Below are 18,803 nucleotides of genomic sequence, written 5' to 3' on the forward strand. Positions count from 1 at the left end.
TACTACACTATACAATTTCGTTCCTGTTTTACCATTTTTTTTTTGGCATATAGGATTGATTTTGGGTGGTGCTTGGGTTGTGGGGTTGGCCACTTTTCCACACCCAGAACAATAACAATGTGAAGTGACTTTCTATGAGTCCCACCATTGTTATTGACTAGACCTTATCGCTTAGCAGCATATATATGCAGTGACTCTAACAATTATAATAATTGAATTCAAGTAGTACGTGCTATCATTTTCCTGTAACCTATGAGTAATAGAGGAGTGAGCAGTAATGTGCTGGCCACAACCAAGGTGTTAGTAAATGAATGATTATTTCACCTGAAAGATAAACAATTATGAATCTATAGAAACAGATACTTAAATTTTTCAAGCTCTACCTTTAATTGTCTCATTGTGTTCAATATTGTGTTTCTACTTTTTTTTTTTCACCTGGTACAAGCTATCTTGAACTTTCAGGAATTAATTTGCTTACAAAAGCTCTACAGTTAGTTTTTTTTGTTAGTTTTGGTAACCACGTGATTATAGCCTTTGACATCTTAGGTATGCCCACAAACTTTGGTCTTTTGTGCTGATAGGATTAATCCTAGGTAGGTCTAAGTTTAGTTACAATTGAAACTCCAGGTCTCTCCTTAACATGTATTTTGTGGGAATTGAACCTAGTTTCTTTCCCAAGCTGTAGAGTTTGTTTTAGTAGTGTTTGGCTTAATTTATTTTAGGTTTTTCTTTTTAGATTTACATATCACATATAATTTACTTTTGGTTATACTTTAATTTAAATTTAAAGTAACTTTTAATTTCAAAAATTTTAGATTAAATGATATCTATGTTCGAAAGTGATAACATGTAGACAACAAAATTTGTAGTCAACATATTATGTACTATATATTTCTAATAACTTTTGCGTGGACCAAATACATGGAAAAAAATATTTATAATAACTTTAGCATGTAAACTTAAAATGTGTTATTAATTAAAATATTAAAAATTAAATAATTATTATTCAACTAGTTTTGGAAATTTTTTTTGAATAATAATTAGTATAGTTTTAAAATATTTTATTATTTTTATAATTTCAAAAAAAGTAACTATACAAGTAAATATAATTTTCTGTAATTTAGTTAAAATTTAATTTATAATTTGTAAATGCTAAAACTTTAATTAAAATTTATATTTTTTTGAAAAGTTATATGTAACTAGTATTTTAGTCTATATATTTCACAGACTAAACATTTATTATATATAATTAAAATTTATAATAAATTATATATATAAATAGATATTATATTGAATATATAAATTATATTTAAAATTTGTGTACATAGATATTTTTAAACATTAATATTATATTTTATATTTTAGATAAATAATTTATATTGTAACACAAGATTATTTTTAATTATTGATGATTTATTTTAAAATTAAAATTTAATTTATAAATAAATATGATAAATAAAAAATTGAATTAAAAAGGAAGTTAAGAAAATTCCTAAAAATGCTCCCACTGAGAAATAGTTCATAAAACGCTCCCATGTAAGATAATTGTTTGTATTTGAATGTATAGAAGTTGATTTTAACAAAAGAGTAATTTTGTTATTTAAATATAATTTATATTTTATTTATGGACAAATGAATCATTAATCGGAGTGAAACTATCAAATCTTTTAAATAAATTCAAGTTAATGAATATTTTTCACTAATAATATGATTAATTTAAAAAAATTGATATTTTAAGTTCTATCGTATCATCATCTTATCCATGTCAAATATAGGATAAGAAAACATATTTTATACCACTCTTATTATATTATTTTCTTATCATATTTTCACATTTTATCCTACATATTGACCAAGTGATCGGTTCAACGAGTATGATGAAGTTGGTAAGTGAATCTGGATATAAGATTTCTTGTATCGAAAATCGTCCTAATGATGGATCCATATATATAAGAGCAACTTCCTAGTAACATTGAGGGTTAAGAGGTGTGTTCTACTACCATGATGTAAGATCAAAAAACGATCTTAGATCCCTCAAGAATCTATAAGTTTTAATGATAATAAACAAAATATTTTCATAAGAAGAGACTATTTCAGATGAAGCAAACATTATATTTCGTCTGTAAGATGAAATACATTAGACGAATCATACAATCTGACTCTCTACTAAATTTATTTCTCATTATCAAGTCAAATTATCATTTAGAGTATTGAATATTTTATTCCTTAACAAATTAAATGAAACAACTTCCTTGAAGACACCAAAAGTTGTTAAGAATGGAAAGTCAATCTTTGTGTCAGAAAAGAAAGAGAAAAATCTCAAAAATCACGAAAAAACACACAAGAACTTTGAACGTGCACACTGCTCTGATTTAGCCACTACATTTCATCCTACCTAATGAAATGATGATAAATAGCTGCCAAGATCAGATAAGAGATGAACATTTTCATGCAATGAATTAAATGTTTGTAGCGATGACTAATTTACTCCTCTCTCTCTTGTCTCGAAGAGAAGACATACGAAGTATCTTGAGAATATTGCTCAACGATCATTTTCTTCCAAGATACTATATAAAGGATTCTTAATCAAGACAACATGAAGAAGTAAGAAAATAAGAGAGACAGGAAATGAAGTTACCACATCATGAAAATTTTCTAAGTGTTCCTTGTAAATAAATTCTGTCTTGTACAAATTATTTGTGCTTAATTTTCATAGCATCATGTCTAGAAGAGACGAAGCTATCCCTGTAACTCTTTCAAATTTCTATTTGTAAGGATTGAAATTGAAGAGACTTGTAGTTAAAAGAATACTTGGTTATTAAGCTTGGAGAGGCTTATTTGTTAAATAATACTTGGAGTTGTTTGCTTGGGGAGGCAAGTAAAAGACTACATAGGATTGTGCCAAAAAGTGGCTTATTGAAAGAATACTTGTATCTTATGAAAGATAGTGAAACTTAATCTAGTTGTATTGAGAATTGGATGTAGTCTTTGTGTTTGACACAAACCAATATAAAAGATTTGTGCTCTTTTATCTGTTGCATTTCAGTACTGTGTTTGTCAAGTTTTTACTAGTTCAATATTTTTAAAAATGCGAGTTTTTGATATACAGTATTCAACTCCTCCTTCTAATATGTATCTTTTCTCCAACACATGAGTTAATGATAGAACGACGGTACACAGAGCATGACAAAATTCTATGGACTATTATCGAATATATTCGTGAATTGATAACTTTCACTACAAAAGAGAGTAATCCATAATAAAAATATTAAAAAATATTTGTTAATTATAGTATGTAACAACTATTTGCATTAATTGAATATCACATATATACTATCCTTAACCTTACTTAGATCATAAGAGTTTAATGACTTGCTATTTGTTAGCTTAAACTCCTGTACATGATCTTTTAAATAAAAATTAAAAGTTGTTTTCTTTTGATAAAATATTCAAAATAAAATAAAAATATAGAACAACTAATTAATAACTTTAATTGAATAGCATTTCTATCTTTAACGTTATTAGAATGATTTAATGATTAGTTATTTGCTAGTTTAAATCCTAATATAAGTTTTTTTTTTCATTCTTTAAATAAAAATATATGAAAAAAATGTCTTTTTCATATATAAAAAATTAAAGGATCAAAAAATAATTCTTAGAGGTAAAATAAATATTTGTAAAATTATATAGTTTCCTACAATTAATTAAAGGTATCATTTTTTTTAAAGGATTTTTCAATTTTTTTTCCTCAAAATAAAATATCGGTGGTGACCTCATTAAAAATATATTTGTGTCATTTCCGTTATGATTTCAATTATGACAAATCAAAGTTTCACATCGATCAAATAAAAGGATGAACATAGGTTCATAAACATACATATGTTTCTATTGATATGAGACATTTTGAGTGATGACTAAAAAAAAAAACCATGAGAACTTAGACTCAAAATAAACAATATTTTACCATGTGTGTGGAGATATGTATGTGTATGGAAACCCTCTATGCACAATAACCATTTAATGTAGCTCCTACTCTTTCGCTGCTGCTATAGCCAGGATTGTCCCCACAATAACCATCTTAGCTACCAGTGCAAATGATGTTTCTAAATCAACCCCTTCAACTTGATGATTGCCAAAGATCACCAATCTAGCATTAAATTGCTCCATAATTCCATCAGAGTGATACTTTATCATGTACACCCACTTACAACCAAGTGCCTACTTTTCAGTGGGTAATGCTTTAGCACCCATGTCTTATTGTTTTCAAGAGCATGAATTTCAATTTGCATAGCCTCTCTCCACCTATCATCCTTTACAGCTTTGAGAAAATACATTGGTTCCTGTTCTGATGTATTAACTATAAGAAAATTTCTCTATCACAATGAAAATTTATCACAATTCACATAATTTGCTATAGGATAGGGTGCACCTGGATGCATTAAAGAGTATGGTTTTTAACAATCTTATCATGGCTATTTGTTGTTCATCTTGAAGTAGAAAACCACTTGTTTATGTTAATGATTTGATAATTTCTAGAAATAATAAAATTATCATCTAGTAGTTCAAGTCCTATTTAAATTATTGCTTCCACATGAAAGATTTAGGAGCCTTAAAGTATTTTTTGGGAATTAAGGTTGCTAAGAATCCCATTGATATTTTTCCATGTCAATGTAAATACGCCTTGGATATAATATATGAAGTGGTGCTACTAGAAGTCAAGCTTGCCAATATTCCTTTGAAACATAACCATAACTTGACGTACATTAGTAGATGGTCATTTTCTCGATAATCTAAAATAAAAAAGTATAGGCGCTTAGTAGGTTGTGTGATATATCTATGTTTCACTATACTAGAATTGTCCTACTATGTCCATACTCTCTCAATTTATGCAGCAACTGAAGGAAGAACATTGGCAAGTTACACTAAGGGTTGTTTACTATATGAAAGGTAGTCCAAAATAAGGTATTTTGGTGCATCATGATTGTGAATGGGTGGTGTGATTCCAACTAGACAAGTTGCATTTAACTAATTAAAAGATCTATCATTGGGTGATTCTCCAGTTTCTTAGAAGATTAAGAAGCAACATAGATTGTCACGATCATTTGTAGAAGCAAAATATAAATCTATAGCGATAACCATTTGTGAATTGAAGTGGTTGAAAGAGATTTTGTCTAATCCAAGTGTGATAGACTCTACACCTTGTGGTAGCTAAGTAGCATTACATATAATTAAGAATTCGATTTTTAAGAGTGAACCAAACACGTTGAAATCGATTGTCATTAGAGATGAAGTATTGAAAGGTCGCATACAAATGTCTTGAACAAACCTCAATTTAATTATTTTGTTGATAAGTTAGGCATTCAAAACTTTCATGCCTCAACTTGAGGGGGTAATAGTAATTTGTTGTGCATATATAGGTATACATAATTATACATGACTCATATTTATAATGGAATTGAAAGACAATATTAGAGTAGAATAGATTAGATTTTGGACTACCTATTTGTTAAATTACAAACTAATTAAGTTGGAAGTGAATAGTTATGCCATCATAGTTTATATATATCTAATATAACTCTATTTCTTATAATAAACAATAGAAACAAAGTCACATATCTATATTTTTTATATTAACTTGTCATAAAATCGATAGATTGGTGAATTAAATTTTTTCCACGACTTTTTACATACCAAATTTATGTAAGTCGTCACTTTTAAGTTTTAACAACAAAAATTATTTATTTTATTTTTAGTTAGAAAATTTCCTCAATGGTTTTGGCAGAAGAGACCAATCTTGATGTCACAAACGTGATTTTGGCACAAAACAAAAGAAACAAGTTATTATTATTATTATTTACATGTACATGACGACTTAAGTATTTCTATTTCAGAACTGCTTACGTAATTAATTAAGATTTAAGACACATGACTCACTTCATAGTCACTGCGTGTGAAAAATTCTCAAAATGTCTTGCATTTGCGAACTTACCATGACATTTCCGTCCTTTTCATTTACATTTATTCAATTTATTTTTCTGTAGAAATTGAAGTAGTTCATGATATTATTATAATTGAGATGAGAACGGGCTCAATTTGATTTCTAGCACAGAAAATCTATTTTGGTTTTTGTGGTGTGGTGAGGCAAACTAATCGTCATTGTTTCGTCATAAGATCAATTATATGAATGGGCATATCTGATGTGTATGATTCCATAATTAATACACAGTGAAGTCTCTATACTTACAATATGAAGACAAAATCAAGCTTCACCAACCTAGGAAAAGCAACAAATTAAGAAAATTAATGTTCGCTTTCTATGACCAAATAATCAAAAACATTTATATCTGACCATAGGAAGAAAGCCAACTACCCCTAGTTGGAATTCAGCAATAATTTTAATTGCGATTATAAATTATTTTTGGTGTGTGAAAAGTTTCATATTGTACTCATACAGATATATTGAATAATATGCAGGTGTAGAAGACTATTTTATAAAATTTTAAATTAAATTATAGTATAAATTTGATTTATTATTTAATTAACTTATGATTGAATCATTAAGGCCAATCATGTTGTAGAAAACTATAGTAATATATATATATATATAGTATTTTAAGTTCAAATTCTGTCGTTATTATCGTAATTCTTGTAAATAAAAGAATTAACTCATAACTCAGTAATAGAGTGGTGCAAGTATCTGGACACTAGAGGATATTGGAGACTTAGACTATCATAATATTGGAGACGTGCTAATGTTAGATTCATTGTCTTAGTGGTCCAAATAATGGGCATACAAGGGAACATAATTAAGACAGAGAACAAGACTGGACAGTTGATCTTACGTGCAATTTCGGTGGCTGAAAATTTTTAAGCTAATTAACAATCACGTCTATTAAATAATTTGGGAAAATAAGGATCAAAATTTCCAACATGAAATTAAATGAATTATTTGTCTTTTACTGGTTGAATTAAAGAGAACTTTCAATATGCAATTTGTTGGCTGCAGAATGGTTCTTCATTCTTTCGTATCATCATGGATTCTAAAATGTCAAACAATCCCTCTCTACATACCACTTATTCTTACAATAATTGTATCAATTATTGCAAGGGTACCACTCAATTTTTTTTTACAAACACTACACCAAAACTAGTTTTTTTGTGGCAATTAACTTATTATTTAGCGGCCATATAAATGGCCATAATTTTTTTACCAGCATTTAATTAATGGCTGGTGTATCCAGTGTCGCTAATACTATTACCGGCATTTATATAAAATGCCGGTAAAGATCTACTAAATTGTCGGAAAAACTTATTTTTTTTAGTGGCAATTCTAGTAGCCATTTTAAAGGCTATTAAAAGTTATTTTTTTCAATTGTCTCCTTTACTTTAAATAATTTATATATTCCTATAATTTCATTTTCTAAATTCATAACTTATATACTTTTTTATCTCTACTCGATATGAGATTTGTAAGATGAGAGTTGTCTTTTATTTATATATTTTTTAATTTATTTTTTAATTATGTTGTCTTTTAAGCGATGTGAGATTTATAAGGTCAAAGTTGGTCTCTAATTGTTTTATAGCACTATAATTGTTTTATAGCACTATTGAAGTTGGTAACAATGAGTGATTTGATACCAATTTAGAATAGTGAATTAGGAGTTAATCCTATAAAATGAACCTGTAAGGTGATAGTTATTACTCACTTATATACTATTTAATTATCTTATCTCTAATCAATGTGGGACTTAAGTTTTTTCTAAATAATTGTCGCTAATAGTAAACTTTAGTGTAATATAAATATATTTTTAGTGACTATTATATATTAGCCATTAATATTTTTACATATGGTGGCAATTAAATTATTGTCATTAAATAATTGTCATTAAAAATAAATTTTGTCGTAGTGAAACAATCTTTGAATAATTACATTCAAAATTCCATGTTCAACAAAAGAAGACAGACACGTTCATTGATATGCTTTAATATTTTGAAAGGAATAGGTTGTTAATAGAACATCTTTGCATTATTATTACACAGTCCAACAGTGTGTTTTGCAGTTAAATTTCTTCTAAATGCCCGTTAAAATAAAATCAATAACTACTTGCTTCTTAATTTTATAATTTGAAAAGTGGAAATTCCCGATTGCATCTTTTAAGATATAGATCCATATCGGTCAATAAGTCTTGTATCTTACAAGGAAACTTAAGTCAAACCCTTATGAATCCATGCATATAAATTATCAGTTGATTGTTTTGTCACAATAATTATAAATGAGTTTGTTTGCTAAATTAATTTGATATTTTATTATGTCTATTAAATTTATATAACAAAAGGGGAGGATTTTTCATACCTAACACACAAGATATAATTGTTCAAAAAAAAAAAAAAGATTGGTTAGATTTTCTATTTTTATTGAGTTTACTCATTTTTGAATTTTTTTTTTAACAATTCTAAGTTTCAGATGTAGTATTGAAAGTTAGATAGAGATTTCGGGATATTTGATAGCTTTTCCAATAAAGAAAGTCTTTTTGTTTGTTCAAGCCATGTAACACCTCTTAGATTTGATATCTGAGTAGTTTCACTCCATAATACTTCATACGGTAATATTTCACATAGTATCATTTTACACAACTCTTTGTTGGTTAGAACCCTTCACTGGTTGGAATCTTCTGTGAATAACATTTTTTGAGATGTTCGTCCACCTCTAGGATCAATGATTGGTTCCACAAATCAACACAAGACTTTTCAGCATTTTTTGTCTTCACTCACACGCTTTCTGAGAAATTTTCTAGAAGGTTATCCATCTCTAAATTATTTCAAGTCAAGCACACTTAATTGTGAAATTCTTATATGATGAGCTACCAAAAAGTATATATATCTTGTTAATATAATAAGTAGTACAAATTAATTCTTTTAAATCATTCTCAATTATATAAACTCATACTTATACAATCTTTGTATCTCTCTCATTTCAGTGTGTACAAATTGTTACAAGACGAACCACATGTCTCTTATAGTAGATTTACCTAAACATTTAAGTTGTGTATATATGAGGGTCTTGTATTCTAAATTGTACTATAATTCTATAACTAATAATTAATTATTTTTAGTTTATCTTTCAATATAATTGGTTATTCATTTGATTTTTAATAATACAGGTTTTTTTTAGTGACATACTTTCAATTTTGAAGTGATTTTTCTCACAATCTATTAATAAAATTAGTGGAAATTTGGGTTTAGGATTCAGGTTCGTAGCTAGTTTTATTTTTTCAAAATAGAAATAACACATTTAATTATATTATATTATATTATATATACGATGGCGTAACATTTAAAAAGATAGTTGCTAGAATCAAAACCCATATGTTCCGGATATGATAGTACTTGTGAAATTGGAAGGTGAAGACATGTAATCATGGAGGTCGGATGTAATAGTGCTTGTGAAATTCGAAAGTGAAGACATGTAATCATGGAGGTCCAAATTAACTGATACATATATTGGTTTAAAAGATAGCTTCCTACAATACCTATAATTAGGGTTTAGGGTTTTGACTTTCAGATTCAAAGATTAGTTTTGCTTTTTTCAAATAATAAAAGTGTAAACACATTTAATTATATACTATGTCATATATATGATTGGTGTAGCATCTAAAAAAATAATAGTGCAAGAAGGAAAATCTAGATGTTTATGGGATATATATGATTGGGCCTACGAAACTGGAAGGGTAAGTATTCGAAATACATATATTGGTTTAAAAGATAGTATTCGAAAATATAGTTAAGGATTAGAGTTTAGAATTCGAGTTCAAATTATTTTTGTTTTTTAAAAATAGTAATAACATATTTAATTATATTATATCATATATGATTTAAATATAGTTACTAACATGACTAAAATACTTATAAAATTTTCTTTAAAAAAACAAATCAAGTAAAATGAACCACTAAGATAATTCAGTAATAAAATGTTGAGATAAATGTACAAAGATTTAGGTTAATTTAATCTATATTATCATTGTCTTAATTATGTTTACTAATAAAAAATTAAAATGAAATAAAATATTTAAAAACCAAAACACTATATAGTCATTCATTTGCATGTATTTCTATGTCACTTTTTTTTCCTACTCATTTTCTTTGTCTCTATTATTTTTTATTACACCACTTATCATGTATGTAATTTAATTTTTCTCTCTTTATCTTTTCTTTTTCTCTATATCTCTCTCCTTCATAAACTCTAATTCATAAGAAAAAAATTTACCTCTTATATTAAATATGAACTATTATCTTATATGACAACCTTTAAGAAATTTTTTTTAAGGAAAACATTTTTAGAATTTTTCTATGAATTGTTCTTAAAATTTTTCTTAACTTCTTATTAATTTTAATTTTTCTTCATAACACTTATTTATAAATTAAATTTAATATTTTTAAAATAATTTTTTAATGATTAAAAAATAATTTTATATCATAATATAAATTATTTATCATAAATTTAAAATATAATTTATATATTTAAACTATCCATTTATACATATTTTAAATATAATTTATGTATTCAAATTTATTTGTATATATTATTATAAATTTTGTTTATCTATTTTTATATATAAAGAGATTTTTTTTTATTTTCGTGTACATTATACTTTAAATATTATTAACCTTTTAAATAAAAATAAAAATCTGTTAAATGGAGGTTATAAAAAGTTTAAAAAAAATTAGTGCATGATAACTACATATTACTCTAATGACATGAATAGTTAAATAAGGACATAAAAAAGTACCTTTTTGTATAAAATAAACATTTTATACATTATATAGTTTCACTTCACCCAATCTCATGGTATTGCAGTAACCGGTAATTCATCTTGACCATTTCTTTATTTATGCAAAAGATTGTCCATTGGTGATCCACTTAGTATATGTTTAGAAAATCGTCCACACACCCTTAATATTCACATTTATTTGAGATAATACACCGCTAATTATATGTTTTACGGGTTCACCTAGATTTACCCCTCTAAACAGTATATAATCCGATAGAATCCTAAAGTTGAAAGCACCCTTTCGTGGCTGAGCCTCGTGGTGCAGCAGAGGGAAAAACGTTTAATCTATACATGCCACAAAGTCTAACATACACAAGTTAGTTTCCAATATGGGTTCTACATCAGTGGACAAGGAAGTTGATGAACCTTTGCTGCTCTCAAGCCAACCCCCATCATCACCTTCAAGTTTCACTTCAAAGCACGGTTCAGACGGTGAACTTGAGCGAATACTCACAAACACCAACGTCCCTTTTCGGAAGCGCATAGGAGCCGCAACATGGGTGGAGTTCAAGCTCTTGTTTCACCTCGCTGCTCCTGCTGTCATCGTCTACCTTATCAACTACGTCATGTCCATGTCCACCCAAATCTTCTCCGGCCACCTCGGTAACCTCGAACTCGCTGCTGCTTCCCTCGGAAACAACGGCATCCAAGTCTTCGCTTATGGCCTCATGGTACTACTCAATCATCCATTCATCTCAACATCAATTCACATGCAATCCAATCTTATTAATCAACTCTTTTTCAAGACTAAACATATATAAAATATTTTATATTAATTAAGTCTTTCTGTATACAAAATTAAAAATACTTTTTAAGAGTTTCTCTACTTAAAATAAAGAGTGTTTTTCAGATAAGTTTTTCAAGAGAACTTTTGCACTCGTATCTAAACAGACTTATTATCATATATAATAAGACTACTATTGAATCACTGCTACAAGATGTTTAGTTATGCAAATTTTTACGTTGGTGATCCCTAGTTTTCAACATGAAAGTAGTATATCATAGATCAAATATCGACTAGTAATGAGATTTAATAACAATTTTCACTATACAAAAAGACTGAAGTAAAGTTTGAGGAATGTTTTTGAACAGTTGGGGATGGGGAGTGCCGTGGAGACACTATGTGGACAAGCATACGGTGCAAAGAAGTACGAGATGTTAGGAGTATACTTGCAAAGATCTACGGTGCTTCTCACTCTATCAGGTCTTCTTCTAACCCTAATCTACATCTTCTCAAACCCAATTCTAATCTTCCTCGGAGAGTCCACAAGAATCGCGTCCGCAGCCGCGCTTTTCGTGTACGGTCTAATCCCACAAATCTTCGCCTACGCCGCGAACTTCCCCATCCAGAAGTTCCTTCAGGCGCAGAGCATAGTGGCGCCGAGCGCCTACATTTCCTCTGCGACTTTATTGGTCCACCTGGCGTTGAGTTGGGTGGCGGTGTACGAGGTGGGACTAGGGTTGCTTGGCGCGTCGCTTGTGCTGAGCGTTTCGTGGTGGATCATCGTGGTTGCGCAGTTTGTGTACATTGTGAAGAGTGAAAGGTGTAGGAAGACGTGGCGTGGGTTTAGTTTAGAAGCGTTTTCGGGGTTGCCGGAGTTCTTCAAGCTGTCGGCGGCGTCGGCGGTGATGCTGTGCCTGGAGACGTGGTACTTCCAGATTTTGGTTTTGCTTGCTGGGTTGCTTCCTCACCCTGAGTTGGCTCTTGATTCTCTTTCTATTTGGTAACTCTTTCTCTTTCGTAACTCTTTACCAAGAAATTATTATTACTTAACTTTTCTATGATATTATTAGTTAACAACTTAGAATTATATGTTGGCATGTTGTCTTGTAGTAGCAGCCATGAGTTATGAGTTATGATGAGTGAAACAGTAGTAGTAGCAGACCACCACCTTTATGGACTCTAAATAGCATGCCACGTTGCAACATATTTTGGCTTGTTCTACTTTTATCGAAGTTATAAATAAAAATGTCTTCGTGGGAAATATTAAAAAATAGAAAACAGAAACCATATTTTCAGAAGGTCACTTTGGCTTCTTCTAGTACTTTGTTTTCTAGTAGAAAAGCATCGAATTCGAAGAGATATGGTTGCTGTCGTAGCATAAATTCTATTCCTGATATTCAACTACAATATAGTGACAACACAAGCCAACATGTTCTCCAACACTTTCAAGACTTGTGGTTAACAATTTGATTTTGAAGTCTCTATAGACGTGTTTAGATATGTTAGATTTTAAAATGAATTTCAGAGATTAGTTTTTAATTTTAGAGTTATTATTGGTCTCTTAAATGAAGAGATTAGTTATTATTAATTATTATTTTTGTTAGGAATACTTCGGGTTTAAAATAAATAGTAACAACAACAAAGTCTTTCTATCCTCCATTTTTTGTTAGGTATGTCTGTCATACTTATCATTTTGTATTTTTGGGTAAGATGAGAAAAATGAAAATAATTAAATAATTATGTTATAGTACCTCAAAAAGGAAACTGATATTGAGAAGTGTACAGTAATCACAAGCCTCAATAGGCGAAAGATAAAATGAATTAAAGTATATGTTTACACTAAAAGTTGGTATCACTTTTATATATTGTTTGGAGATGTTCTAAATTAAAGTATAAAACCATAAGTTAAGTAATAACAATTAATTAAGAAACATACATTTTATAACTTTCATTAATCGTTTTGTAATTTTTAAAAATAATACATTACTGCTGTAAAAAAAACATTATTTTGAAAGGGACGTCAAAATAAATTCAATATTCTCTTAATTTATGTTCTTAATTAGTAAGCTTTCAATTATTATATAAACTCAATATCAAAAATTACATTTTCAAATATTAAACTTCTTATTTATTTTATTAATATTATAATAATAATTTTTTTTTAATATTTAACGACTGGTATAGAACGAATTAGAATCAAATTGTTATTATACTATTATTCAAATATTTATAACAGAATGAAAATTTTATTTTATCATTTAAACATATAAAAAATAACATAAAATTGATAAGAAAAAGAAAACTGGATAAAATATATTTTATCGACTTTTAATATAATCTAAGTTATTTGTTTTTAACATATTATATCATAATTAATGATGATTAATGTTATTCTCATTTCTTTATTTTTATTCATTTCTATTGATTTAAATATGATTTTTTTTACAAGAGATTCGAATATGATTTAAACGACATATAGTAATCATGCCTAATTTCTTATTAATAACACGGTTTTTTATTTTAATAAAAAAGGTACAAAATAAATTCTATTCAGGCCATGGTTTTACGTTTTTCAAATACTTAGTGTTGCTTTTCAGAACAATCTCCTTCTTCTATATATGAACATGTTGTGGGCTCATTTCGTAGGCCTATTACGAAATTATTTTGGGAATTGTTAGAATACCCTCGAAGATCGATGAATTTTAATACATTTTTCTATATAAACTTATAAAAAATTTTAAAAAAATAATTTAATTATAAAATGAATAATCTAAATTATATTTATAAAATAAAAAGTAAGATAAAATTATAAAAATTAAAATTATAAGATTTTAATGATATTATAAAATATTAAAAAAAGAAAAAATTAATAAATAGTAGAAATAAAAAATTATTAAAATTACAATATAAAAATTCAAAAATTTAAGATAAAAAGACAAAAGGTATACTTAAAAAATTATTAAAATTAAATATAGAAATTCAAAAATTTTAAGTGAAAAAATAAAAATATACTTAAAAAATTATTAAAATTAAATTATTTAAATATATAATAATATTATTACAAATAAATTAAAATATATAAAATAAAAATAAAATAACTAAATAATTTAAAATTTGAAAGAATAAAATATATAAATATTATTTAAATAAATTATTAAAAATATAAAATATAAAAATTGTACTAGTACCCTCTCAAATAAGATGGGTACCATAGAAGTTCTCGATTATTTTTCCTGTCAGACTTTGGGTCCATCAAAATGATAGGTCTACGTGCATGGTTTTAATTGTGTCTTTTCTGTAACACTCAAATTATTGTTGGTCAATTAATTATCTATGTATTGGTCTCTTGAATATAACACTACGTTATGTCTTGTTCAATCCAATTAATGTTTGACTGTGCATGTTAGAAAATGATTATTTGTAAGAGAACAACCGTTTAATAAGCATTATTTTTTAATTTTTGTTTTTTTTTTCTTATTACAGTACCACAGTGTCTGGATGGGTTTTCATGATCTCAGTTGGATTTAACGCAGCTGCAAGGTTTGATTCTCCTTTTATATTTGATAACTTTGGCTGTTGCAATTTTCTTATTCTTAACTAACTGTGTGTTTAGAAAGCAGTTGAGATCTTACTTTGGAGTTGAAAAATAAGTTACATCTATAACCTTTTATTTTTTCTTTAATCGAAACACGAATTTTAAATTGAAATTCAAATATACACGTGGTTGTTCTATAGCAGAAGTGAGTTTTGAACTTTGATTCTTTGGTTTATGCTATTACTTGTGTTTGTTTCAAATTACATAAGCATTTGTTGAAAAATATTCGTGTTTATTCTCCTGCGTACCACATATGCATGCTGCTTGTCACTGTTGTTGATGATGAAAAATATTCGTGTTTTTGAGCTTGGTAAGTAATGCACGTCTTGAGTATTAATTAACTACGATTCATTGTCAGCAACAGTGACAAGCAGCATGATTCAAACGGAATAATCAAAGCCTAGAAGAACTTAATATCTAGTGTTACATCTAAGAGATAGTGAAAGACAATCAATAATTAGTAGCCTAGAAACTACCTTGATCGAAGGTCTTCTTCATGTTACTATCTTAATGGTGCAGAGTATTAATTGAGTACCTCGGTAACTAATTTTCACCGGATAATAATATTACTTAAGAAATCTCCATCAATAATTATAATTCCACTTGTTCATTAATCGAAGAGACTAAAATCAGGTTACTATATATATAATCACATTACTTTTGATAAGTATAAATACCGTAAATATTGTATTAAATCTTATAGAAACATATTTTATCCTTAAAAATATATATGACATTAAGAAAAGTTGGAGGAAAAAATGACATAATACGTTCTCTTTCTTTCTCTAGTCTCTTTCAACTATTGTATATGTTTTGTATCAAGTCTTTGATCGTATATGCTGCGAATATTAATTAGTTTTTAAAATGAAGTATATAGTTTTGTGGTGATGCATGCAGTGTGAGAGTGAGCAACGAACTCGGTGCAAGAAATCCAAAATCAGCTTCATTTTCAGTGGTGGTGGTGACATTGATTTCTTTGATAATATCAGTCATTGTGGCAGTGGTAGTGCTGGCAATTCGAGACATCATTAGCTATGCCTTCACAGATGGTGAAGAGGTCGCTGCTGCTGTCTCAGATCTTTGTCCCCTCCTTGCTCTTTCTATTGTCCTCAATGGCATTCAGCCTGTCTTATCTGGTATAATAATAAACACTATAAATAAAATGTCACATTATATAAGTGAAAGTAATTTTAATGCTTAAGTTTTTATTTTTAGTATATGATATGCTTTTACGTGTCTAATCATGAAAAGGGGTGGCGGTTGGATGTGGATGGCAAACTTTTGTTGCGTATGTGAACGTTGGTTGCTATTATGGAATTGGAATACCATTGGGTTCAGTTCTTGGTTTCTATTTCAAACTTGGTGCTAAGGTATGCCAAAACCTTTGATTTTAATTAATAACAATGCAAGAATGGATGCATTTAATTTGCATGCACGTGCGGTGTCTGTGTGCAGGGAATATGGGTGGGAATGTTAGGTGGCACGGTTTTGCAAACAATTATTTTAGTGTGGGTTACATTTCGAACGGATTGGAATAAAGAGGTAAAAAAGGAAAATACTATACTATACTATGTAGCAAGATTTATGGTTATTATTTGTAACCAATATTTTGTTGATTGTATTTGCAGGTTGAAGCAGCAGCAAAGAGGTTGAACAAGTGGGAGGATAATAAAGAGCCACTTCTAAAGAACTGAAGCTCGTTATCATTTTCACTATTATATAAATCGGATTTTGCATCTTGCAACTTTTCATATTCCTTATTTGTGTGGTTGAAGACGCTCTGTATTTTCATATTTATTTAAAAATGTATAAAAATTATTTATATTTGTTAAATTAATTGATAGTATTTGAATCTCAAGATTTTGGATTCAAGTTTTAGGTTTAATTAATTTTAAACATTATTTTTTATTATTTAAAGATTTAAAAATAAGATAATTTAAAAATTATATACACAAAAATGGGATGTCTCCTTTGTAATAAGTATAGATTACAAGAAACTTATAACATTGTCAATTTAGTAAGTGTATATATAGCATAAGAAATTGCTACTTCCTCACATATAATAAATCATATTAAATTTATATATGGCTCAAGTAAATGTTTCTTTCTCAAATATAATCAATTAAGTATGCAATTTGTTTGTGTGAAAACCGAAAATAATAACACGTAAGTGTTAAATTATTTTATTATTACTTCTAACATATTAATTACTTTATTATTATTGATGTACTAATAATTTTGTTATTATTAATATTACAAGTTTTTAAGTATTTAAGGAGATTCTTAATCATTTAAGTATTGAAATAGTTTAGTACATGTACACTATTCAATTGTGATTGAACAGCCAAAATCATAGTGTTCCCTAAGCTATTGGATAAACCTCAAAGGTGCTGAATTGGGCTTAACAATGTGTAGGAAGGAAGGAAAGAAAATAAGTAGGAGATGTGCTTAACATTCACCCAACAAATGGTTATTTATGTTGCCACACTTTGGACACGAAATCAAAACCCAACAAAGGAAAAAATCAGGCCCAATTTATATGTAAATGGAAAGCAAGACATTTATAAAGTATCTTAATGTTAAATGTAGCAAGACATTTATACACATGGACTATAAACATAGTACCTTTAAAAAGACAAATTAGCAAGGGATCTATAAGGAAATCAAGTGTGATTTCTATATTAAGTAAAATTTATATATAATTGTCCATAGTTGGTTTTAGGAAACATTAGTGTGACTTTTCGTTTTTCTACAAGATATATAAGAATAAGAAAGAAACACCACTTAATTCTTCTACATATGATTTTTCAAAATAAATTAAACTAAAAGTAAAAAATGATACTGGTTATATCATGTTTGTTTGAAATGGTATCGCGTCAAACAAACTTGAAAGACATATAAGTGGTTGACAATTAATTCTACCGACAGCAACTTCAGGCGCTTTAATTTCTCTACAAAAATTTTAAATTCAGAAACTTTCACCTCTGCGCCTATGAAACCTGCATTAGTAGTTTACCACAATACCCTTATTTATTTCTTCAAAAATAATTCATGCACACCCATTTGTCTTCAGACATAAAAATAAAAATGAATAGGTGATATAATATGTATTAAATATATATTATGCGGGTATTTATTAGGTACATTTTTTTTTATTATTTGGTATATTATATGAGTTTCCATACATCATTATTTTTCTTCTTTATGGTTGTTTGAACACATTCTTTGTTTTATTTTTATTTTTATTTATACTAGTAATTTAACTCTATCCCATTTAAATATGTTATTTAGTCTCCCAAATTAAAGAAATTCTAAACAAGTTTCTGAAATTTTGTATTATTCTATATAAGTCTTCAAATTGAATTATTTAATTTTAAACTTATGTTGTTATCACATTGAAGATATATATTTTTAAAATTCTAAATTAATGTAATTAATGAATTACACCCTAAAAATTCATCTAAAATTTTCTTAATTTTTTCATGTGCGGAAATTGAATAGAATATTTATAGAATTTATAACAACCCATGCACTATACCCTTTAAAATTTTGTTAATTTATGAAGTACTAATGTAATAAGAGTAATGGTTTGGTTTAATATAAAAGAAGTAATAGGAAAGGATGTAAAAGAGAGGGTAGTTGAATTTTGATGGGA

The 18,803-nt window shown here is 27.8% G+C and overlaps 1 protein-coding gene across 1 annotated transcript; it reads left to right on the plus strand.

Annotated features, from left to right (window-relative positions):
- The first annotated feature begins 11,048 nt into the window (after nt 1–11,048).
- LOC109814240 (protein DETOXIFICATION 40) lies at nt 11,049–17,006 on the plus strand. The gene is made up of 7 exons (XM_020378613.2): nt 11,049–11,500; nt 11,922–12,553; nt 15,037–15,093; nt 16,046–16,284; nt 16,400–16,518; nt 16,604–16,690; nt 16,777–17,006. Exons 1-7 carry the CDS (start codon nt 11,159–11,161, stop codon nt 16,840–16,842), a joined length of 1,542 nt encoding a protein of 513 aa, XP_020234202.1. The 5' UTR covers nt 11,049–11,158; the 3' UTR covers nt 16,843–17,006.
- Nucleotides 17,007–18,803: the final 1,797 nt, after the last annotated feature.

This window comes from Cajanus cajan, chromosome 8 (assembly GCF_000230855.2).
Source record: "Cajanus cajan strain Asha chromosome 8, NIPB_CcT2T_4, whole genome shotgun sequence".
In the NCBI taxonomy this organism is placed as follows: Eukaryota; Viridiplantae; Streptophyta; class Magnoliopsida; order Fabales; family Fabaceae; genus Cajanus; species Cajanus cajan.

Excerpts from the sequence above, each read along its gene's own strand:
- LOC109814240 (XM_020378613.2), top strand. The coding sequence starts at position 11,159 with ATGGGTTCTACATCAGTGGACAAGGAAGTTGATGAACCTTTGCTGCTC. Across the intron at positions 15,094-16,045 it reads GGATTTAACGCAGCTGCAAG|TGTGAGAGTGAGCAACGAAC; the intron begins GTTTGATTCTCC and ends TGATGCATGCAG. Across the intron at positions 16,691-16,776 it reads GAACGGATTGGAATAAAGAG|GTTGAAGCAGCAGCAAAGAG; the intron begins GTAAAAAAGGAA and ends TTGTATTTGCAG.